Source organism: Hemitrygon akajei, unplaced genomic scaffold, assembly GCF_048418815.1.
Source record: "Hemitrygon akajei unplaced genomic scaffold, sHemAka1.3 Scf000038, whole genome shotgun sequence".
Classification (NCBI taxonomy): domain Eukaryota; kingdom Metazoa; phylum Chordata; class Chondrichthyes; order Myliobatiformes; family Dasyatidae; genus Hemitrygon; species Hemitrygon akajei.
The window spans coordinates 2,507,910-2,532,383 of NW_027331924.1; the positions used below are offsets into that span (position 1 = coordinate 2,507,910).

Genomic DNA, 24,474 nt, shown 5'->3' on the forward strand with positions numbered 1-24,474 from the left:
AATTGAATGGACATATCCTGGGGCTCAGCGGTGATGGGAAGTTGCAGGAAAGTGGTGCTGAGGTCAAAAGTCAAGCATGTTCTGAGTGAAGGGCAGAAGAGGCGCAAGGGGCCGAATGGCCCCTCGTTCTCTATTTCTTATTTTCTGAAACACGAGTTTACCTTTGCGCCTCACTGTTTCTTGTCCTGTCAGATTGAACAGGGAGCGCTGAGAGCACCGGACATCTATCGGCAGCCGCTGTGGTTATTTTATCTTCTCGTTATTTATTTGCATTGGTGAAGTTTGTTGTCTTCTGCACTCTGGTTGATCTTTCAGTGATCCAGATATAGTTACCGTTCTGTAGCTTTGCTCTGTATGTTTGTAGGAGTTGTATGTGGCGACTTATACGTACTCTGTTAGTTTTTGGAATAGTCGCTTGGGGAATCTGAGGTGGAGGAGTATCTGGGGCTTATTTAAAATTATACATAGATATTATCCAAACAGTGTTTATTTGACAAGGGTTAATTCTGATATTGAAACTAACTGTTCTTTTTGCGGTTTATATCCAGAGGATTTATTTCATCTATTTTGGGATTGTGAATGTGTTAAAACATTTTGGGTTGATGTTTGTCAATTTAAAGATCAATATATTAATGTGGATTTTACTTTTTGTTTTCAAAATGTCTTATTTGGGTTTACTAATAACACCAAATCTCATAGGGATCATTTCTTTATTATAAATCTTTTGTTAATTTACAACAAATTTTATATCAATAAATGCAATCACAGCAATAATAATCCTTCATTTAGATTTTTACGTCAGACTTCAAACTATACGTTTATACTCTGAAAACTTCCCATAAACAGAAAGCTGTAAAGACTGTATAAATCTGTCAACGTTTTGGGTTATCTCTGTAAATGTTCCTGTTTTGTGACTCCTCTTAGATACAGTTCCTTCGGTCCAACAGTATTTAGAGTGGATTTCCTTGTTTATTTGTATATTTAAAGTTAATGGTTATATATTTGTTGCTGCTTGTGTGATTCTCTGGCTTTGTTAGCATATGTTTAGTGTTTCTGTTTTTGTTTGTGTTCAATGCAAATTTAAAAAAAAAAAATAAATAATAAAATTTACTTTGAACTTTGAGGCTCGGTGAACTTTCTTTGATTCTGAGAACAAACTGTGACTGACATCTCAAGCTCCCGGCAGCAGCCCGTCCTCGGACACACTCACAGCCAATCAGAGAACACCACTGGGAGACTCTTGCCTCCATTGGCTGAGGAGTGTCAGTGGGCGGGACGCTGAGTGGACCGAAGTTTGGAATCGGGAACGAGTGGACCCGGTGAGAGTCCCGAGATTGGGAGCAGCTCCCCGTGTAAAGGCTGCAACAGCGGCCGGAGTTTTGAACCCTTCCGATGGCGGAGGTGAAGATTCGGGCGGAGATTCCGTGAGATGTTTCAGCCACACAGGGGGTGCCCGGTCTTTCCCCGCCGTGGATCGGGGCCTATTGTCCGGAGTTTTCTCCCAGACCTGTCTCCTGCTGCTGGGATACGGGAGCTGGCCCGCAGCGGCTGCCGATGGAACTCCGGTGCTGTGAGCGCTCCCCTGTGCAAAAGGACAGGCTGAAGGTCAAGGGAGAACCAGGCGCAAAGGTAAACTCGGACTTTAGAAAAAGGAGACGGGGCAGGCCATTCTTCCCTTTCTGTCTGTTCTGCCTTTCACTCAGAACATGCCTGATCTTTGACCTCAGCGCCACTTTCGCGCAACGTTCCCAGAATCGCAGAGACCCAAAATTTGTCCTTCGGATTTCGAAACCTTGTGGAGAAAATTCCAAAGATTCGCTGCCCTCTGGGTGAGGAAATTTCTCCTCATCTCAGTCCTGCTGAGGTGAACTCGGATTCTGTGACCCCCATTCCTCACCACAGCCAAAGGAAACATAATTCCTGCCTCTACCCTGTCAATACCCTGTGAGACTGTGTCTGTCTCAGTCAGATGGACTTTTATTTCTCTAATTTTGAGACAAGCCCGGTCAGTATAATCTCTCCGAGGACACAACCACACCTTCTAAACCAATCTGTGAAACCTTTTCATTCCCTTCATCCCACAGGCTGACTCCGGGAGGGAGACCAGACCTGTGCGCAGTGTTCCATGTACGCTCTCACCAGGACCCCATATACCTTCAGAGGAGATCTTTATTCTTGTATTCAAACATTCCTTCCCATTCAATGCTCTTCATTTATTATCAGACACAACACAACCTCAGCCATGAATTTAAAGGGCAGGTGTTGCAACAGTTTGAGCTTCATACCGGGGGCCACGGAGCAAGCAGGGTGTCACAAAGGGAGGAACGTGGGAGTGTTGTATGTCTGAGCCCAGCTGTGTGTGTTTGTGTATCAGAATCAGGTTTAATATCACCGGCATATGTGGTGAAATTTGTCAGCCGTATATTGGAATATCTAGGAATAAAAACCACAAATTACAGTAAGTATTTATAAAATTATACTTAAAATGTATTGCAAAAAGAGAAGGCAAATCCTGAGGAAGTGTTTATCGGCTGAAGTGTGGTGAAATTTGTTCCTTTGTGTCTGCAGTACATTGCAATATTTAGTCATAAACACTACAGACTACAGTTAGTATGTGTAAAATTATATTTAGAATGTAGTGCAAAACGAGAGGGAAAATACTGAGGGGGTGTTCCTGGGTTCTTTGTCCATTTGGAAATCTGATGGAGGGGAAGAAGATGTTCCTGAACCGGTGAGTGTGTCTCCAGGGTCCTGTACATCCTCCTTGATGGTAGCAATGAGACGAAGGCATGTCCTGGGTGATGGGGGTCCTTAATGATGGATGTCCCTCGACTTCCCCTTCCTGAATCCACAATCAATTCCTTTGTCTTCATGATGTTGAATGCAAGGTTGTTGCTGCGACACCACTCAACTTGCTGATCTATCTCACTCCTGTACTCCTCCTCGTCACCGTCTGAAATTCCAGCAACAATAGTTGTGTCATCGGCAAGTTTATAGATGAGCCCAGCCACACAGACGTGAGTGTAGAGAGAGTAGAGCAGTGGGCTGAGCACGCATCGTTGAGGTGTGCCAGTGATGATTGTCAGCAAGGAGGAGATGTTATTTCTGATCCACACAGACTGGGGTCTCCTGGTGAGGATCCAGTTGCAGAAGGAGGTACAGAGGCCCAGGTTTTGGAGCTTGTTGATTACAATTGAGGGTGTGATTGTGTTGAACGCTGAGCTGTAATCAGCAGCCTGACTTGTGTATTGCTATTGTCCAGGTGATCTAAGCCTGAGTGGAGAGCCAGTGAGATTGCATTTGCTGTAGACAGATTGCGGCGATCGGCAAATTGCAGTGGGTCCAGGTCAATGCACAGACAGGAGTTGATTCTAGTCAGGACCAACCCCCTCAAAGCACTTCATCACAGCTGTTTGTCTGTGTGTGTGCGTGCACTCTTGAGACAGTGATCCCAGTTTGATTCAGGAATCTTTCCTGTAGCTGGGGTGTCTCGAAAGAGGGGTCATTGTGATGGGACGTCCATTCTGATCGGAGCCAAATCATTTAGCCAGTCGATGCTGAACCTTTAGAAATTACAAAGCACATGTGTGTTTGAGAGTGTAACTTAAATGTAGAATTCAAAATTTACAAAGTAAGTTTATTATCTAAGTTCACGCATGTCACCATGTTCAATCCTGAGATTGGTTTTTTTTCGGACAAACTCCGTAAATCCAAGAATCATGATTGAATCAATGAAAGCCCAAACCCAACATCGTAGACAAAATACAATGTGCAAAAGACAACAAACTGTGCAAATACAAAAGAAAAAAAAGTAATAAATAATTACCATGAACAGGAGATGAAGAATCCGTGAATGTGTCCATGGGTTATAGGAACAGCTCAGTGAAGGAGCAATTGAATTTGAGTAAGATTATCCCCTCTGTTTGAAGAACTTGATGTTTGAAGGGTGATAACAGTTCCTGAACCTGGTGGTGTGGGTCCTGAGACGCCCGCTCTTTTTTCCTGATGGCATCAGTGAGAAGAGATCATGTGCCACTTGGTGGGCTTTGGTGTTTCCATACCAGGCCATGATGTAACCACTGAACATATTCTCCACACACATCTGTAGAAGTTTATCAAGGTTTTAGATGTCATGCTGAATCTTTGCAGGCTTCTAAGGAAATGGAGATGTTGCTGTGCTTTCTTCGTAATTGCGCTTACATGCTGGGCTCAAGGCAGATCCTGGAAAGTGATGACATTGAGGAATTTAAGGTTGCTGACCCTCTCCGCCTTTGATCTCTGATGAGGACTGGCTCACGGATCTCTTGTTTCCTCCTCCTGAAGTCAATAATCAGCTCCTGGCTCTTGCTGACGTTAAATGAGAGGTTGCCATAAGACCATAAGATATAGGAGCAGAATTAGGCCATTTGGCCCATCGAGTCTGCTCCGCGATTTCATTTTAGCTGATCCAATTTCCCTCTTGGCCCCAATCTCCTGCCTTCTCCTGGTAGCCCATCATGCTCTGACCAATCAAGAAACTATCAACCTCTGCCTTAAATGTACATGAAGATTTGGCCTCCACAGCTGCCAATGATTCACTGTCCATAGAGTCCATAGATTCATTACTCTCTGGCTAAAGAAATTCCTCCTCATCTCCATTCTAAAGACACCTCTTTATTCTGAGGCTGTGTCCTTTGGTCTTAGACTCTCCCAAAATAGGAAACATCCTCTCCATATCCACTCTATTAATCCTTTCACTATTTGATATATTTCAATTAGGTCTCCTCTCATTCTTTTGAATTCCACTGAATACAGGCCCAGAGCCATCAGATACTCTTCATATGACAACACATTCATTTTGGGAATCATTGTCTTTTGGACACTCTCCAGTTTCAACACATCTTTTCTAAGATAAGGAGTCCAAAACTGCTGACAGTACTCCCAGTGAGGCCTCACCAGTGCTTTCAAAATTTTCAACATTACATCCCTGCGTTTATATTGCATTCCTCTTGAAATGAATGCTGACATTACATTTGCCTTCTTCACCACAGACTCAATCTGCAAATTGACCTTTAGGGAGTATTTGGAAAATAGTCAGCCCTGTCATTTCTTCGACCAAAGTGCATGCTAATAGCCTTTGCTGACACTGTATTCCGTCCCCCACTTCGTTGCCCATTCTCCTCATCTGTTGAAGACCTTCCATAGACTGTCTATGTCCTCAAACGACCTGACCCTCAACCACCTTCATATCATCTTTGCAGCAAGGTCATCAATTTCATCATGCACATCACTGACATTTAACATAAAGAGTATCAGTCCCAACACAGACTACGGTGGAACCCACTCGTCAAGAGGCTCCCTTTGTACCCACTCTTTGCTTCCTCTCAATCAGCCACGGCTTTGTCCATGCTGGAATCTTTCCGGTAATACCATGGGCTCGTGGGTTGTTAAAGCAGCTTCATGTGTGGCATCATGTCAAAAGCAGTCTGAAAATGCAGGTAAACATCATCAATCGATTCTACTTTGTTTGTCCTGCTTGTTATTTCTTAAAATACTTCCAACAGGTTTGTCAGGCAAGATTTTCCCATCAGGAAACCATGCTAACTATGGTCTATTTTAACTTGTGACACGGTACTCTCAGACCTCATCATTAATAATCGACTCCAGCATTTTCCCAATCACTGAGGACAGACTAACTGGCCTATAGTTTCCTTTCTTCTGCCTCTCTCCCTTCTTGAAGAGTGGAGTGACATTGGCAATTTTCCATTCTTGATGAACCATTCCAGAATCTTGTGATTCTTGAATCTTCATTACTAATGGGTCCACAATCTTTTTAGCCACCTCTTTCAGAACGCTGGGGTGTACACCATCTGGGTCACGTGACTTATCTAACTTGGCCTCTCAGTTTCTCAAGAACCTTCACTCTGGTTCTGGTAACTTTGCAAACTTCTGACTCCTGACACCTGGAAGTTCCACCATTATGCTGGTGTCTTCCTCAGTGAAGACAGACACAACATACTTATTCAGTTTGTCTGCCATTTCCTTGTCTTCCGTCACTGCCTCTCCAGCATCGTTTTCCAGCCACCCTAGACTTTATATTAGATACAAAGTGGGGTGCGTGTGCTTTAATTGGACAGGAATGTGGCACCAACACACCAGACAAATCTGAAAATATAACTCACCTGATGGATTATCTTTGAGAGGCAGCAGATAGAATGAGAGAAGTGGGAGAGCAGTTCCACAATGATAACCCCTCAGGAAGCCGGTGGTCATTTGGGAATCTGGGAGGATGCTGGGATACTGGTTTACATTGTACAGTTCCACAATGATAACCCCTCAGGCAGCCAGTGGCCATTTGGGACTCTGGGAGGATGGTGGGACACTGGTTTACATTGTACATTTCCACAATGATAACCTCTCAGGAAGCCGGTGGCCATTTGGGACTCTGGGAGGATGGTGGGATACTGGTTTACATTGTACAGTTCCACAATGATAACCCCTCAGGAAGCTGGTGGCCATTTGGGACTCTGGGAGGATGGTGGGATACTGGTTTACATTGTACATTTCCACAATGATAACCCGTCAGGAAGCCGGTGGCCATTTGGGACTCTGGGAGGATGGTGGGATACTGGTTTACATTGTACAGTACCACAATGATAACCCGTCAGGAAGCCGGTGGCCATTTGGGACTCTGAGAGGATGGTGGGATACTGGTTTACATTGTACAGTTCCACAATGATAACCCCTCACGAAGCCGGTGGCCATTTGGGACTCTGGGAGGGTGGTGGGATACTGGTTTACATGATGGAATAACCATTGGAGCAATAATAATACCAACAATCTGATTACGATTCTCGTGCTCAGTCGGGAGCCAGAAAAGGAGGCGACATCAGGGTTCCGGGTCCTCATGGGGAATGGACGGGGTAAAAGGGGAAAGAAAGCCCTGAGATCTGAAGCATTATCGCCATAAAGACATCATTCACTTCGTAAGTCCTGATGATATTGGATGTCTGTTGTCATGGGACAACAAAGAGGAGGGAATGGGGAAACATGTACTGAACTTTGCATTTTATTGTGAGAATCTGTTGAGACAAAATGGAGCTGTACAAACCCCGGAGTGCTGAGATAGTAAATGCAATATATGTAGGTGACTAAAGTAGCCGGAGGAAACGACAAGAAATGTGCATACTGAAGGAACTCGTGACTGCAAACACTGAACGCTGTGCAGAAATGAGGAAGTAGCAGAGACGACTCAACCGGAGATGGTAGCAACAACAAATGTATCGGGAACTCGGAGCTCGCTGGAAACAGTAACCTCGTCTCGTTCTTATGTACAGAAGGAATATTTTGTAAACGCTGTGTTTGAAGTCCCCTCCCATCCCTGGTGAGAATGGAGGTGAACTTACCCCCTGCAGGTAATAAAGAATAAAGCTGCTTGATGAAGAAACACTCAGTGTTGGCATTGTGTTCTGTGAGTCTCAGCAGAGAGATACTTGACAGGGGGTTAAGGGTGAAAGGTGGGGAGTTTATGGGGCACATGAGGGGATACCTCTTCACCAGAGGGTCACAGGAGTGTGAAATGAGCTTCACACACCCACAACACATCTGCCCCCGAATGAGGTGGAGCCCAAATGGCGGGTCCCTCAAACGAGCTGTTGCCGACCGGAGACCAGGGTCTTCGGGCTGGTTTGGTGCCACCAGAGTACATGATATGTGCCCCTGGTGATGGACACACTGACGGTAGGTGTCGGCGCTTGGGGGGGCACTATTGTACTTGTACGGGTGGGTAGAGATATCTCAGAGCCAGACAAGGGCTCGTCCTTTATTCTGGGAGGGCCTGGTACCAGTTGTAACGGGGTTTACCCGACGGTGCAGTCTGGGAGGTCAGGGACTGGGCCGTCTCCAGTGCCAGTACAGTCACTCTCAGCTGAGCCTGGAGTGGGAGCAGGGACGGTTCCTGTTGACATACGGACATGAAGGTCCAAACCCGGGGAGAAGCCATTGTCGAATTTCACCAAGAAACAACCAGGCCAAACAACTTCAGGCAGAACTGGTCAGGATGACAAACAGACATCAGTACACAGAAATGACAACTTTTAAAATCAGAAATAAACCAATGTAAAAACAAATTTAAAACCAGCTCCTTTGCCCGAGGATGGGTGGAATGGAAATGGTCCCGAGGCAAAGGAGGTGGTTTCACATCGTCTGCACGACTCAGTCGCCCCATTGAAGGAGTGGCAGTGGCGATTGAGTTCGCACTGAGAGGGGGATTGGACACGGAGGGACAGGCCTGATGAGGGTCGGTTTGATTGCCGAGGGGATCTGCTGTCTTGTCTTGTGGACTGGCCACTCACGGCTTCCTCACCGGCTCAGACACTGAAAGCACGTGTTTCCCACCCCCGGGTCCAGGCAGTCTCGTCCCCCGGGGAGATGAAAGAGAAAGTAAATTCACCCGCTTACAACTGGTCAATGATGTGTGTTAATTATTTGGAGAATGCAGATCAAACAATTAGTGAGGTTGTGGATGTCACCAAAGCCGGTTTGTGGAGAAAGTGAGGGTTGTCTAAGGTTACAGTGGGATCGAGACCAGTTGGGAAAGTGGGCCGAGGAATTGCAGGTGGATCTTAGTTGTCACTCAGAAGCAGTTCTTCAGGGGGTCAAAGACGACTGAGACACGAAAGACAGCTTTTCTTGGGCTCTGGATTTAAACAGACAAGACTGGTGCACTCGTTCATCTCGTTTGAAGGCACCACGGCAGAATATATGTTGTTGCTCCGCCACCCTGAGGGTGCAGTCATCAATTAGGAGCAACTTCGCACCATCCTCCACAAGTGTGACTTACCAGTCAGCAAGTATTTTAATTCTTCATTCCCAGTCCTGTTCCACCGTGTCGATCCATGGACTCCTCCTGTGCCAAGATGTGCTCCCCGTCCCCCGCCCCCCCCCCCCAGGGTGGAGGAGCAACACATTATATTCCGTCACATTATATACCCTCCAATCTGATGGCATGAACATCGATTTCCACTCAGGAGAACAAATTACCGTCACCCTCCTCTATGCCCCACTCTGACCTTGTACTTCTTCTCCCCTGCCTACACTCCTCCCGGGATCCTCCTCCTGCCCTCTCTGGTCCACTCTCCTCTCCTATCAGATTCTTTATTCTCCAGCCCACCCTTTCTTGACCTTTCCCACCCACCCGGCATCCGCTTCCCCTCCCCCACCACATTTTTATTCTGGCATCTTCCCCCGTGCTTCTCTGCCCTGCAGAAGGCTCTCGGCCAAAAAACGCCGACTGTTTATAATTTTCTATAGATGCTGCCTGAGGTGCTGAGTTCCTGCAGCGTTTTGTGTGAGTCGCTTTGGATTTCCAGCATTTGCAGACTTTCTCCTGTCAGTTCCAGAAATCGCCGTCCGTGACCAGGCGATCACATGCGCATGCGTACGGTGCGCGGGGAGATGCGCGCGTGCGCACTGTGGACAAAAGGCTCGGAGCTCGGCGCAGGTAGGAGTGGGCATCCGGGCGGTTTATTATCGGTACCGGCTTCCGAAAATCCAATCACTGTGAACTCCGGACACATCTTTCGTCCGCACCCCGGGACAGTCCAAGTCCTTTCCCTCTCTCTCTACGAGGGCTCCAGGCAACTTTCTGCTGAGGAGCGAAGGAGCTGGAGCCGTGGCGGATAGATGGGTCTCTTCCTCGTGGTGGTTTCTGGGTAAAGAGGCAGCCATAGATGACAAGGCCAGCGTTTTCCCCGTTAGTCCTGAGGCCGTATTTGGAATTGCAAAGGGAGGGAAGGGGAGTAGATGGATCACTCGGGCACCACCGAGCACTGAGGAGCTGACCTTACAGTAACTGAAAATGTCAATTTTTACTGTATGAAAAGAAGGAAACAAAATCCTTACATCAGTTTTAGTCCTTGTGGGAATCACCTTTGTTCCATCTTGATCTGGACCTTTCCACCTGTGAGAACATGTTTAGTACCATTCGCTTTGGGTACATAATGATACCAATTACCTTTGGCCTGGGTAACAAGTGACCTGTCGCGTTCTCATCACAAATATGCCACACTCCAATGAGAACGAGGACTGCCCTCCCCATCATGTTCATTGGCATTCCCTCTGATGGGCTCTTCACCGTCAATCACCTGTGCGGAGGGGCAGAGTAATTTGAAACTCTGCAGGGTTTGCCGTGTAACATCACATGCTCTTTGTAGTGCTGTCATACATTACCAGAACTTGAAATAATACCAATGTTTTCCCTAATTTATTTTTCTCACAACGTATGGACCGACCATTTGTTTGAAGGTTAAATGTTTAAACAGCCTGAAAACAGCACGGCATCAACAAAATACCAGCTGTGCAGCAACAAAGGCTCTCTGTGTGGGAGCATTTCAGTTACTGCGCAGCTCAGAATAATATGGGACAGAGAATAATACTAATGGAAGGAATCAGACTGGGCCAAGTCACAGATTGAACGTCCCATTCTCACACAGACAGGAAGACTGTCGGGGAATTAGATGGACAGACCAGTTGCCGGCACCATGAACAGTTAGAAGGTGAGTTTTTCCCCCAACTTGGGTTGAACCTATTGAGAAATATACCTGAAACATAACCACTATGTATTAGCTATTTACTATACTATGTAATCACTTCTAGGTACCGAATATTAATATGTATTATTTTACTAGGCACATTTTGTTATGTGTTGTTTTCACTAGATACTTTGTACTCTCTTAGCTGCATATTATGGCACTTACAGAACACCTGCTTGTTTTGCAACACTATTAGCTGCGATGTATCCCATGTATTACACTCAGCCTTTGTTTAGTACGAGATAACGGTGGCGGACAGGATGCTGCGAGCAGGAATGTAATGTGAGGGAGGTTGTCTGGAAAACATAATCTTGGCCACGAATAAGGCCCCAATGCGAACGGGTGAAAAACAATGGTGACGTACCGCGGGCTAGGCAAGAGCGATTAATTAATTCATATATAGATGATATGCAATTAAAACTTGATTGGGTATGGCGATGAAACCGAAATGTAACTGAGATAAGAAATTACTATAAAGAATGCTGTACACCGGAGCTCGGTGGGCTTTCGGTGACAAGTTCATTGATTGCCTCAGCCTTTGTTTGCAAATAAAAGGTTCACTGGGGAGACAGAGAGAGAGGGAGAGAGAGAGAGAGAGAGAGAGAGAGAGAGAGAGAGAGAGAGAGAGAGAGAGAGAGAGAGAGAGAGAGAGAGAGAGAGAGAGAGAGAGAGAGAGAGAGAGAGAGAGAGAGGGACAGAGAGAGAGAGAGAGAGAGAGAGAGAGAGAGAGAGAGAGAGAGAGAGAGAGAGAGAGAGAGAGAGAGAGAGAGAGAGAGAGAGAGAGAGAGAGAGAGAGAGAGAGAGAGAGAATGAGAAAGAGCAGACACTGGGCATTCTCCGGGATTTAACACTGATCGGGTTTCAGCTAAAGGTCGGGATGGCTGGAGTCTGTGAACGGCTGTTAATCCCACAGCAGACACGGGTCACACTGTCTTTGACCTGCCTTCTTCAGTGTGGAGATAGAACGACGTGTGTTCCACCATCGGCGATAAAAAAAAAGAAAAACAAAAGAGCTGCAAGAACGATGGCCATCGGTGCTGATTCCGATTCCATTCGCTGATGGAGCCGGTTTCACTGATTGAACCGTGAATGACCAGCCCTCTGGAATCTCGGCATCTGATGTGACCGAGAAGGGATACAGAGGGGAGGAACGCACCAAAATGCTGGACGGACAGATTAGCAACCAAAGACTGAATGGCTCGGTTAATGGATTATTTTACAGCGCAGTTTAATTCGATAACACACGGCAGCAGATCTTTGGAGACTGTTTCAGGTAATCAGACCCAATTATTGACAAACAGGCAGCGGGATCAGACTGTGACTAACTCCTCAGGGAGATGTGAAACTCTGGACCAGAGAATTTCTCTGATCATTAACTGAGAAACAGTGAACTCTCCAATGTCCAGCCCTCCCAGTCACACCTTCACAGAGAATTGGCTGTGCCCAGCAGTGGCACAATTCTGGACAAGATGTTATTAATGACGAAAACAGCGTTCGAGCCGATTCCGTGAATTACAGAAGGGACAGAGATTTAGTACTGCTCGTCATTAAATATGAAAAATCAGAATGTTGAACTGACAGTATCGATAACTCTGGCAGATTCTTGTGCAACGATCATCAAATTGAAGCTTGTAAAATGGTCATAAACAGGATCACAGAGGTTAACACACAGAATTGGCAAGCATGAATTGCTCTGCTCACTCACCGGGAACTCCAATGACCGCAATGAACGCGTACAATATTTTCCCCACACTCAAGTACCTATCCAACATTGCAGACATTTTCTCTGTCCAGTGGTTTGTCCTCCTGTGCTACAGGCGATCTCTCGGAATGAGATGTTGAGATTACGCATGCCTGAGGTTTTTAATATCATTTAGCGACTCCACGGAGACAGATTTCAACAGATTTAAAAGAAAAAAATATATTTTACTTACAAACCAATTACATCAAGCAGGTGCAATCCTCGCTGTGACAGATTCAGAATAAACTGATGAATTTATATTTAGACCATTTCTGGGAGTTAGTTTGTCCCAGCAATGGTGACTGAACCTTCCGAGGTGTCTTATCAGCTAAAGGTGCTTCCACTGTACATATGCACCATTTGTCAGGCACAGAATATGGAAGTAAATTATGGCATAGTAGCTTGTGAAACTGTATTGAATCACCGACTCTTACCAATCTGCTCAAGAGCATAAACTCTTGATGAAGGTTATGTTTAGGAGACGCTACCGAGGGGTTTTCCAAAATAATGTCTGTCTGTGGTGATGAATAAACACTTTCCTATCCATGAAACGCTCAACGATTTCAGCGACTCAGTCATACTCAGAACATTTGGGGGCTCGTCCAGGACCCGCCCCTAACCCTGACATATCGCCATTGAACTCACCAGTCTAGTGTGAGGGAGCATGTTTTAATCATAGCGCCGTGTATGTGTCAAAGAACACGGCAGAGAGCCGAAGAGGCGGTTAGAAAGTCTGTCCACACTCTCGTACTTATTCAACATTGGAAATAGTGTTTCTGTCCAGTGATTTGTCCCCCTCTACAACAGGCGATCTCTCGGGAGGGAGTTCAGAGGAGATTTATAGAATGTTACCTGGGTTTCAACACCTGAGTTACAGATAAAGGTTGAACAAGTTAGGTCTTTTTCTTTGGAGCGTAGAAGGTTGACGGGGCACTTGATAGAGGTATTTAGAATTACGTGGGGAATAGATAGAGTTGACGTGGATAGGCTTTTTTTCCATGAGAGTAGGGGAGATTCCAACAGGAGGACATGGGTTGAGAGTTAGGGGGCAAAAGTTTAGGGGTAACACGAGAGGGAACTTCAGTATTCAGAGAGTGGTAGCTGTGTGGAACGAGCTTCCAGTAGAAGTGGTAGAGGCGGGTTTGATATTGTCATTTAGAGTTGAATTGGATAGGTATATGGATAGGAAAGGAATGGAATGGAGGGTTATGGGCTGTGTGCAGGTCGGCGGGATTAGGTGAGAGTAAGCGTTCGGCACGGACTAGAAGGGCCGAGATGGCCTGTTTCCGTGCTGTAATTGTTATAAGGTTATATGATTTCTCCCTCATTTTCCGCCCAGAACCATCAAACGCTCCACAAAGGTTGACTCTTTCATTTCCTGTTCAACCTCCTCAGAGTTAAGCCCATGGTATTGCTGTATCCCTTACAAACAATACAATGCTATATAGTTCCCCGAACCAGTGTACACACATCCCTCCTTTGTACTCGCCAAGTGTTCTCAGTTGCCAAGCCATCACGACAAAGCGGTAGTGTTGTCTGCTAGCTACTCTCTGAAACAAGAGAAGGACAGACACACACGCGAATGCATATAAACACTCGGAGATGCAGACAAACATTAATAATGAACACATTATGAACTTCGAACTCTTTAAGATGGAGGCAGCTGTTTGGGAGTGCAAATTTATTTCAGACACTGCAAAGAATTATGTATACCGGCGGATTCGAGAATGCACACAGACTGGGGTGCCTTTGTATTTAGGGGTGTGATGAATCTCAACATTGTTTCATTTATAGATACTTTAATAACAAATACACTTTGAACTGTGTTCCTGCTATTTGATTTAAGGTGGAGGCAGCTTTTTTGTGGTTTGTTTGAAGTGATTCTTGCTCTGGAATAATCTAATGAGCAGGTGGAGTTGTCAGCAGGTTTGGGGTGCGCACGGAAATGGGTATGTTGGTGGATTTGGGAGAGTCGGCAGGTTTGGAGTGCGCACGGATCTGGGTATGTAGGTGGATTTGGGAGTGTCGGCAGGTTTGGGGTGCGCACGGATCTGGGTATGTGGGTGGATTTGGGAGTGTCGGCAGGTTTGGGGTGCGCACGGATTTGGGGTGCACACTGATTTGGGAGTGGACACTGAGTTGTAGTTTGCCTGCGGCTTTGCGGGTGTGCACAGTTTTGGGAGAACACACAGATTTACAGATGAGCGCAGATTTGGGAATCCCAGTGGATTCGGAGGTTTTCGGATCTCAAGGTTGTTACAAACTTTAATAATAAATGCAACCAGAACCTTGACCTCAGTTCCTGCTATTTTTTAGGGTAGAGGCAGATATTTTGAGACTGTTTGAAATGATCCCTTCTCTTAGATAATGTAACTTGCATGTGGGAGAGTCAACAGGTTTGGGATGCGCACAGATCTGGGTATCTCGGTAGATTTGGGGGTGTCTACTGTTTCGGCGTAGTCACGGATTTGGGAGTGCACACAGATTTGAGAAATGCGCAGACTTTGGGATGTTTTGGTGAATATGGGAGTACACAGCGATTTGTGGATGTGAGCAGATATCGGGGTTTGTCAGCGAATATGAGGATCCGTGGATTTGGGACACCCACTGCTGAAGGGATAAAGATGGGTTTGGTGAGGTGCGAAGATTTAATGGGATGTAAATGATTATACGAGGAACAAATGTGGACATGTGTTAGCAATTTAAACTTTGTTCTTGCTATTTTTAAGGTGGAAGCAGCTATTTTGTAAAGTGGTTGAAGTGAATCCTGCTCGGTGAGAGTGTAATGTGTAGGTGTGCGCACGGATTTGTGTTCCGCATGGATTTGCGGATGTCCGCATATTTCAGCAGCTGTCGCTGAATCTCGGGGTGCTTATGGATTTGGTGGTAAATGTTGCTTTGCGGATGTGCACAGATTTAGGGGTATGTCAGACATTATGTGCATGCACTGGAATTTTCGGGTGTCTGTTGCTTTTGGGGTGCACGCAGCTTTGAGTGTTGAATGAGGTTTTGCCAGCGAGCACAGACTTGTGGATGCACAGTGATTTGCACAGAGTTGGGGGTTTTGGCGGATTCGGGGGTGGGAACTGGCTTGGGGGAGCCGGAGGATTTGGAGGTGTGTCAGAACTCAAGATTGTTCCGTTTTTAATGCAATAACAATTAATTCAATATGTACTTTGACTTCTGTTCTGGTTTTTTTTTTAATGGAGATAGCTATTTTATGAACTGTTTGAAATGATCCGTGCTCCGGGATAATCTAATTTGCGTGTGCGGGTGTCTGCTTAAATGGAGTTGTGACGAGTCTCGAGGTTGATTTATTCTGACAGAGAAATTGAAATTTTGAAAGTTTGAAATGTGGCCTCTGTTCTTGCTTTGTTACGGTTCAGCGGCCATTTTGTGAAGCGTTTGAAATGAGTGTTCGAGAACATCTGCATTGCGGAGACAGATGGGAAGGTGGGAAGGGACTAAACCAAGAGAGATAAACTGAATAGGAGGTGTACGGGCACGTGTATAGACAGGCAGGGACAAGCAGAAACACTGACACAGAAACACACTGACACACACTAACACTCATAGACAGACAGACACACACACACACACACGCACACAGACATACACACTAACACTCATAGACGCACACACACACACACACACACACACACACACACACACACACACACACACACACACACACACACACACACACACACACACACACACTCAAAACTGCACTTTCTTATCCGCCTCTCCAGCTCTCAGCCGTGTCCTTTGAAACATACGGAGTGACATAATTAAAACAGACCCCTCCCCCAACTAGACTGCTCAATTTTATGGCATGTGTTCGGGTTAGGGATGGGTCCTGGATGAGCCTCCAAATGATCTGCGTGTCACTGAAGCAATTGGAGGATTTAGTGGATATGAAATTGTGTTTATTCATCAACAGAAGCAGACATTTACTTCGAGGCCCTCTCAGTAAGGTCCCACAAACACAAACTACATCAGGAGTTAATACTCTGGAGGAGAATGGTAACAGTAGGTGATTCAGTAGAATTTCAGAAGCACAATGACATAATTTACTTCAATATTCTGTGTCAAACAAATGGTTCATTTGAAGTACATATTTCCAGTGGAAGCACATTTAATTTATGAGACACCTCGGACGGTTCAGTCACCTTTGTTGTAACAAACTAACTCCCACACATGATCTAAATATTATTCATTAATTTAATCACAATCTGTCATCGCAGGGATTTTACCTGTCTGACGTAATTGGTTTGTAAATAATTTTAAAAACTTTATTTATAATCTGTTGAATCTGTCCCAGTGGAATTGCTAAACGGCTTTAAAAACCCCAGGCATGTGGTGCTTTAACATTTCATTCCGAGAGATCGCCTGTCGCACAAAGAGACAATCACTGGCCAGAGAAAATGTCTGCAGTGTACGATAGGTACAGGAGTGTGGAGAAAATATTGTACATCTTCATTGCCACCATTGGAGTTCCAGGTGAGTGAGCAGAGCAATTCATGTTCGTTATTTCTGGGTTTTCTGAGCCTGTTTAAGATAATGTTACAAGCTTACAACCTGCTCATCACTGCACAAATATCCATCAGAGGTATTGATCCAGTCAATTTCACATTCTGAATTTTCATATTTAATAACAAGTGGAACTAAATCTATGTTTCTCCTCTAACTCACGGGATCAAGGCTGTTCTTGCCTTGAATGACACCTTGTCCAGAGATGTTCCAGTGCTGGGGCCAGGGATCTCTCCGGGAAATGTGACTGCGAGATGTTTGCATTCTGTAGTACACTTTTCCTAAGTTATTGATCAGAGGGAAACCCTAGTCCTGTGCTTCACATCTCCCTGTGGAGTCTGTCACAGTCGGATCCCACTGTCTGTTGGTCAATAATTGTGTCTGATCACCTGAACCAGAGTTCACGGATCTGCTGCCGTGTGCTATCGAATTAAACTACACTGCAGAATTAATCCATTAACGGAGCAACTCGGCCACAGGTCACTAAGTGGTTCCTTCTTTCCCTCTGAAACCCGTCATAAATCGGGGCAGCTGTTCGTCCTGAAGGAGGGTCTCGACCCGAAGCGAAAGATTATTCAATTCCATGGATACTGTCTGACCTGCTGAGTTCCTCCAGTTTTGTGTATGTTGCTCCTCTCTGTATCCCTTCTCGGCCTCATCAGATGCTGATTTTCCAGAGTCCTGGTCAGTCATAGTTAATTCAGTGAAACCGGCCCCATCAGCGACTGGAATAGGGATCAGCACCGATCGTTGTTGTTCATGCTGATCGCTTGATTCCCCATATCTCCACACTGAAGAAGACAGGTCAAGACAGTGCGACCCATTTCTGCTGTAAGATTAGCAGCCGTTTACAGACTCTAGCTCTCCCGAGTTTTACCTAAAGCCCGATCCCATGTTAATTCCCGGAGAATGTTTTCAGTAATGCCCAGTGTCTGTTCTCTCTCTCCAGTGAATTTAGTGGCGATTGTGATCCTGTCCCGGGGAAAGTGCGGCCTCTCTACCTGCACCACTCGCTACCTGGTGGCCATGGCAGCGGCGGATCTACTGACCATTGTCACCGAGGTCATTTTGGTTCGAATTAGATTCTATTACTTCCCGTGGATTTTTCTGAGCATCACCCCTGTGTGCAGTGTTATCGATGTACTGAGCAACGCAGCCACACAATGTTCTGTCTGGTTCACCGTTACTTTTACCTTTGATCGGTTTGTCGCCATTTGCTGCCAGAAACTGAAAACAAGATATTGCACCGGGAAAACTGCGGCTGTGGTTCTAACAGCAACCGGCATACTGACCTGTCTGAGAAACTTTCCTCGATACTTCACGCGGGAACCCGCAATAATGATAGATAATGTAGCGTGGTTCTGCATTATCATGGACAATTATTTCATTGAACCCGGATGGGTAGTGTATGACTGGCTCGATACGGTTTTAACTCCGCTCCTCCCTTTCGCTGTGATCCTGCTGCTCAACGCTCTGACAGTCAGGCACATTTTAGTGGCCAGTCGAGTCCGTAAGGGGCTGAAGGGTCAGAACAAGGGAGAGAACCGCAGTGACCCGGAGATGGAGAGCAGGAGGAGGTCTGTGGTTTTACTCTTCACCATCTCCGGCAGCTTCATCCTCCTGTGGATGACGGCGGTTGTAAATTTCATATATTATCAGGTCACGGAAACAGGACTCGATTTCAATGCTTCTGAATGGATCTTTCACTACCTCGGGTATTTCTTGATGAATTGCATCTGCTGCACGAACACATTTATTTACGCGGTGACTCAGTCGAAATTCAGGGAGCAGGCCATCAGCGCAGTGAAATATCCCGTCACTTCGATATTTCAGTTGATTAACGGCGCCGCATCCTGAGTAGTCGCCAGAGGCGGCGGCAGACTCTCCAGTCCGGGCTCCAGCTCCTCCGATTCACCGCATGATCTCCCAGGTGTTATTCCCGGGCGGATTGTCCCATCGACCGGCAGTCCGGGACGTTAAGATAGTGAGTGTGGGGGGAGGGGCAACGCACCGTCCAAGAGAGTCAGAACCTCATTCTTCCCGCCATATGCCAGACAAAGAACTACTCCGGAATGCCGTCCGCACATTCGTCTGCGGATATGTCCATCTATTCCCATTCCGCTCACCAACTTCACTGTCAGACATTCCCACAAGACCGCGCGGGACGAGTCTGTTGCTCATTTAATAACCCAATGTGAATCACACCAGTCTCCACCATCTCGTTTAATGATTGGCAAAATTAAGGCACTACAACTTAAAGGCGCATTCCCGTTATCAACTGGACTGGACTGGGGGGTAGAGAACTGGGAAATAATAGAGAACTGCTTGTGTCTTCTAATGAAAGCTAAATTACCCCCAACAAATCCTATCGATTATACGTAATGAAACACAATACTACTAATTAAATTAAAGTCACACCCATGACTTAAGAAAGCAGTTAAATGAAATCAGCTAAGGCCCCCAAAATTGCAATAAAGCCTGTATGATTTCTTTCCTGATATGCTTCACCCTGAAATGGCCTGTGTTCATAATGAAAAAGTCTACACAATCCAGAAGCATGTTTTGGAACATGTCAAAAGGAATAATTAAGCTTAGTAAGTCATGGCGATATACTTCCTTCGCTTCTTGCTTCTCCCATAAACCCAGCACTTTCATGTTCCCATTCTAGTTCATGTCAATATAATTCCGTCTGTTCTTGTTTTACCCCTTTCTCCCCATACACCCAACACGTTTATGTATTCTGTAAAGGTGTACAGATTTTCCCATCAGTCTTTCCATCAGCTCCTAATTCTCAACATACATAACTCTGAACTTCTGAATTGTTAAGTGAAGTGTCTTTATCCACAGTTAAACTTTTGTAACTCACAGACAACCCACTCGTTCCCCTCAATACACCTGTGTTCAGGGACCTACAAGACAAAAATATATAAACAAGTACTTGAATATGAATTAATGCCTGGTGAGTTTAAGTTTACCAGTCACAGACGTGTTAAACTTTTTGAAGGCCTCTGGATAATACACGTTCTTTAACCTGTTGAACTGCAACTGCCTCTGTTTTCATTAGGCAACATTTTCACATTTTCACTTCTCCCTATGACTGACGTTCACATTAACTAATCTTCTCAATAAACCGATAGGCATCTCAGCCAGCGACAGCAGGGGACAGCGGTCCGTCTGAGCTACGATAGGCCGGGTGGAAATCTGCCCAATTCTCAGCCCCTCTTCTGCTCCATCGCCGTTGCGGAGTTCAGAGGGTAGCTGCTGTCGGAGTCTCCGTCCTCGGCTTTCACAAAGACGAGCGTGGTTCCCCTTCGACGCCTCGGTGGATCTATTCCAGCGATGTTTGTGGTGGCGGAATAAAAGAGTTTTGCTAGTTGTTTCTTTTTTACACAACATTAGTGTGGAGAAAAGTTAAAAAATATACTAAATTTAAAAATACATAAATAGAGGAAGAATGGATTCATCAGTTATTGTTCCCCGTTTCAACTTAAATTTATGCTCTCGGGTATTAGATATTTCCTCCTTGTGCAAAATACAGGTTGTCCACTCTGTCTGTGCCTCTCACATTCCGATAAACGTCTGCCAGACCTCCCTCAGCGTCCACCGCTCCAGAGAAAATAAGCCTAAACTGCCCAATCTCTCCTTATCCAGGCTGCAACCCGGTAAAACTTTTCCACTCACTGTCTAAAACCTTACATTTTTCCGATGATAGAATTGCAACTCCTCAGATGCAATGAAACTAGAGATTTATGAACCTGTAACATACCTACCTGACACCGAAACTCAGTGCCTCGACTACTGAAGACAAGCAGGCCGGACATCGCCTTTACCATCCCATCACCCTGCGCAGCCGCTTTCAGGGGGTTACACACAGGGATCCTCCGTATCCTGGTGAATTTCCTCTGGAGTCATCTGTAGAATATATCCTTTGTATGGAATGTTAAACAGAACTGAATGCAATATTTAAAGAAACATACCAATTCAGGCACCATCTATGGAGAGGCATAGAGCTGACGTTTCGAATTAGACACTTTACTTTCAGCATTAACACCGGCAGTTCCTTGCCGACTTGGTGCCCAACAAAATAGTCCCGTCTGCTGCGTGTATCCCATCTCCTCTGGGCATGAATTAGCTTGAATAGTCACATGAGCACAGGAGCTGAAGGTTATTTTTCCCGCTGTAAGAGTCTTTGACTTAATCTTTCTTATTTCGTACTTAACTACAATGTATTTTAACTTTGTATAATTACAAAGGATGGTTTATTAACGTGAAACGTTTGGTTTATTAACGGGAAATAAAGTGGGCAATTTCCTCCGAACCTGTTGGGATATACTGCAGATTATTGAGAGCCAAAAGTAAGATCGCAGAAAAGTGATTATAAATGTTTTAAGTAGGGGGTAGATCATCCTGGAAAATATAAACTCACGCAGTGGTAGGAAAGTTTCTGGAAACGATTCTTAGGGATAGGATATAGAGTTACGTAACACCACCTGGATAAACAGACCAAGAGTTTCTTCCAATCTGTGATGACCTGTTTTCTGGCCGAGTCCTTTCGACCTGCACCAGGACCATATTCGTTCATACTCCTCCCGTCCATGTACCTATCCAAATGCTTTCACCACTTTCTCTGGCCAATCCACACTCACACTGCTTTCTGAATTAGGAAAGCATCTCATCTTCCCCTTAAACATCACACCTTTTACACTTAACTTATGACCTCTTGTTCTAGTCTCGCCCAAGTTGAGGTGGCAAAACCATTTGAATCATTCTCTCCAACTCAGGTTCTCAAATCCTGGGGAAATCATTATAAATGTTATCTGTAATCTTTCAATCTCCTTGATATCTTGCCCATGGATAGGTGGCCCAAACTGCACACAATACTCCAGGATCGTCCTCACTACCGTCCTTTACAACCTCAACATAGCATTCCAATTCGTGTTAACAGTACTTATATTTATGAATGCCAATGTGCCAAATGCTCTCTTCATGACTCTACCTTGAGGTATGGGACTATATTGCCAGATCCACCTGTTCTCCACAGGTGACAATCCCCCGCCAGTCACTGTGTTAGTTCTACCTGGTTATTCCTGGCTAAGTGCAACACCTCACAATGGTCCACATTATATGCCAGCTGCAAAATCTTCAGCCCATTTATCCAGCGCCTACAGCACCCACTGACGTCACACTCTGTTCTCTGTCTGGGAACAATTTATCAAGCTGACCAGTCGGAAACTGGCTTAACATTTTGTAAGGCCTCGGGATATGACACGCAACTGTACTTCAGCGTGTTGAACTGCATCTGCCTCTATTTTCTCAAGGCGACATAGATACTATTTTCACATCTCCACCTCTCTCGTGAGTGACGGTCAGATGAAATATTTGAATGACAGGCAGCTCAGCCAGTGAGAGCAGGGGACAGCGGTGGGTCTGACCTACGATAAGCCGGGTGGAAATCTGTGCCAGACATAGCCCCTCCTCTTCCACTCCATCACCCTTCCGGACTGCAGCGAGTTGCTGCTATCGGTGGTATTAAGAAAAGATACAAAATTACACTGAATTACAAAATACGTAAGAAGTGCAAAAATGACTCATCAGTTCGGGTTCTAGATTTTACCTTAAGTACATGGGCTCTGGAATTAGACTTTTCCTCCTTAGTGACGAAGAAACATGTTGTCCACTCTGTCCGTGCTTCTCATATTCCAATAAACCTCTGCCAGACACCCCTCAGGCGCTGCAGCTCCAGGGAAGATATCCTTAGATTTTCCAAACTGTCCTTATCTACTCAGAATCCTGGCAAACCTCTCTACCCACCGTCCAAAACTTCCATATTTACCTATAATAGAATCGCAGCACTTGAGATGGGATTAAACTGGAGATTTATAAAACTGCAAAATGTAGTATCTACCTGACACTGGAACCCAGTGCCTCGACTACTAAAGACAGGCAGTCCCGACACCGCCTTTACCACCCACCCTGAGTAGCCACTTTCAGGGAGTTATACACTGGGATCCGCCACAATCCCGCTTGATGTCCCGCGGTGTCCTCCAGCACAAACTATCCTTTGTATAAAATGCTAACGGGAACTGAATGCAGTATTTCCGGAAACATACCAGGTCAGACACCATCTAATGAGCGGATGTTTCGGATGATACCCTTCACTTTCAATATTGCCACCGGCACTTGCAGTCCGAACTTGGTGCCCACCAAGACAGACCAAGAATCACCATTGTAAACTTCTGTCTGTATTTTTCAAACTTCCTGATATTTTTCCTGCATTCCCAGATTCCTCTGCTCTCTGCAGGCCACATTCTCCTACCATTCACCCTACACTGGTTGTTCCTGGCAAAGTGCAACACCTCACACTGGTCCACATGTCATTGCAGCTGCAAAATCTTCAGCCGATTTACCCAGCTGCTACAGACATCTTCAACTTTCGATAATCTACTTCGTTGTCCACTCGCGCTCTGAATCTAGGTGTCATCTGTAAATCCAGTTTACCATATTACCACTGAAATCCAAATACTTAAAGTGGCATGCAAAGGTTTGGGCACCCCCGGTCAAAATTTCTGTTACTGTGAATAGCTTAGTGAATAGAAGATGAACTGGTCTCCGAAAGTCATACGGTTAAATACGAAACATTCTTTTCAACATTTTAAGCAAGATTAGTGTATTATTTCTGTTTTGTACAGTTTTAGAGTGAAGAAAAGGAAAGGAGAACCATGCACGTTTGGGCATCCCAAAAGAATTAAGCTCTCAGATAACTTTTACCAAGGTGTCAGACCTTAATTAGCTGTTACGATATGGCAACAATGAATATAGAATTGAGACAGGCCTTTTTTTAATCATCAAATAAATCTTTTATTAAACACTGCTCAAGAAAACATAAAAGTAAACAAACGACTTACTTAACCGGAAGTGGACTGCTATACGGCAGCTCGAACAGTTCTTATAACGAGAAACACGAACTCAGTTCTTTAAAGCAGTAAATGCAAAAGTCCAATTGATTTACACAGTCAATTAGGAGAGACTTTCCTTGAAGTACTAAATTATCCTACGACGTGACGTTACTGCCGATCCCAACTGAAAAATGCCTTGCCCGAAGGATTTACGATGAAGGAAATAAAACGGCTTAAAGGCGCTGACCTTTCCTTGGAAAAACCCTGCTCCAGTCCTTTCTGCTCTTTAGCAGGGACTATCTTGGATTGCAGGTTACTGATTCCTTCCGAATGAAGATTAAGTAAGGTCGAACCTGTTGTATCGCCGACAACAACAACTTTTCTCCATCCTTCAGCTTCCCAAATTTAGATAATTCTTCACTCTCCGACTGTTTAACCAGCAGTGATTTTCAGAACTGCCGGCATAACTTTTCTTACAGTAGAAATGAAAACTCCACTTTCGAAACGAAACTGCGGCATAAAATCAAATGCGCAGCAGAACGAAGTCACTGACGAAGTCACCCTCTCCAAAATGTCAGCATCCTTCCAAAAGTGGGATGACCAGAACTGTATGAAATACTCCAGATGTGACCGAGCCAGAGTTTTAAAAAGTTGCAGATTAATCTCCTGACTTTTCACCTCAATGCTCTTCTCCGAGCCTCTGTCAGGATCATCGTCAAGCTGACGGCCATCG

The 24,474-nt window shown here is 45.2% G+C and overlaps 1 protein-coding gene across 1 annotated transcript in view; it reads left to right on the plus strand.

Annotated features, from left to right (window-relative positions):
• The first annotated feature begins 7,610 nt into the window (after positions 1-7,610).
• Positions 7,611-24,474, plus strand: part of LOC140720201 (uncharacterized) — a 57,306-nt gene continuing 40,442 nt past the window's right edge. Inside the window, exon 1 of the mRNA XM_073035087.1 lies at positions 7,611-7,719. Coding sequence (XP_072891188.1) covers positions 7,611-7,719 — 109 coding nt within the window. The remainder of the gene's footprint in view (positions 7,720-24,474) is intronic.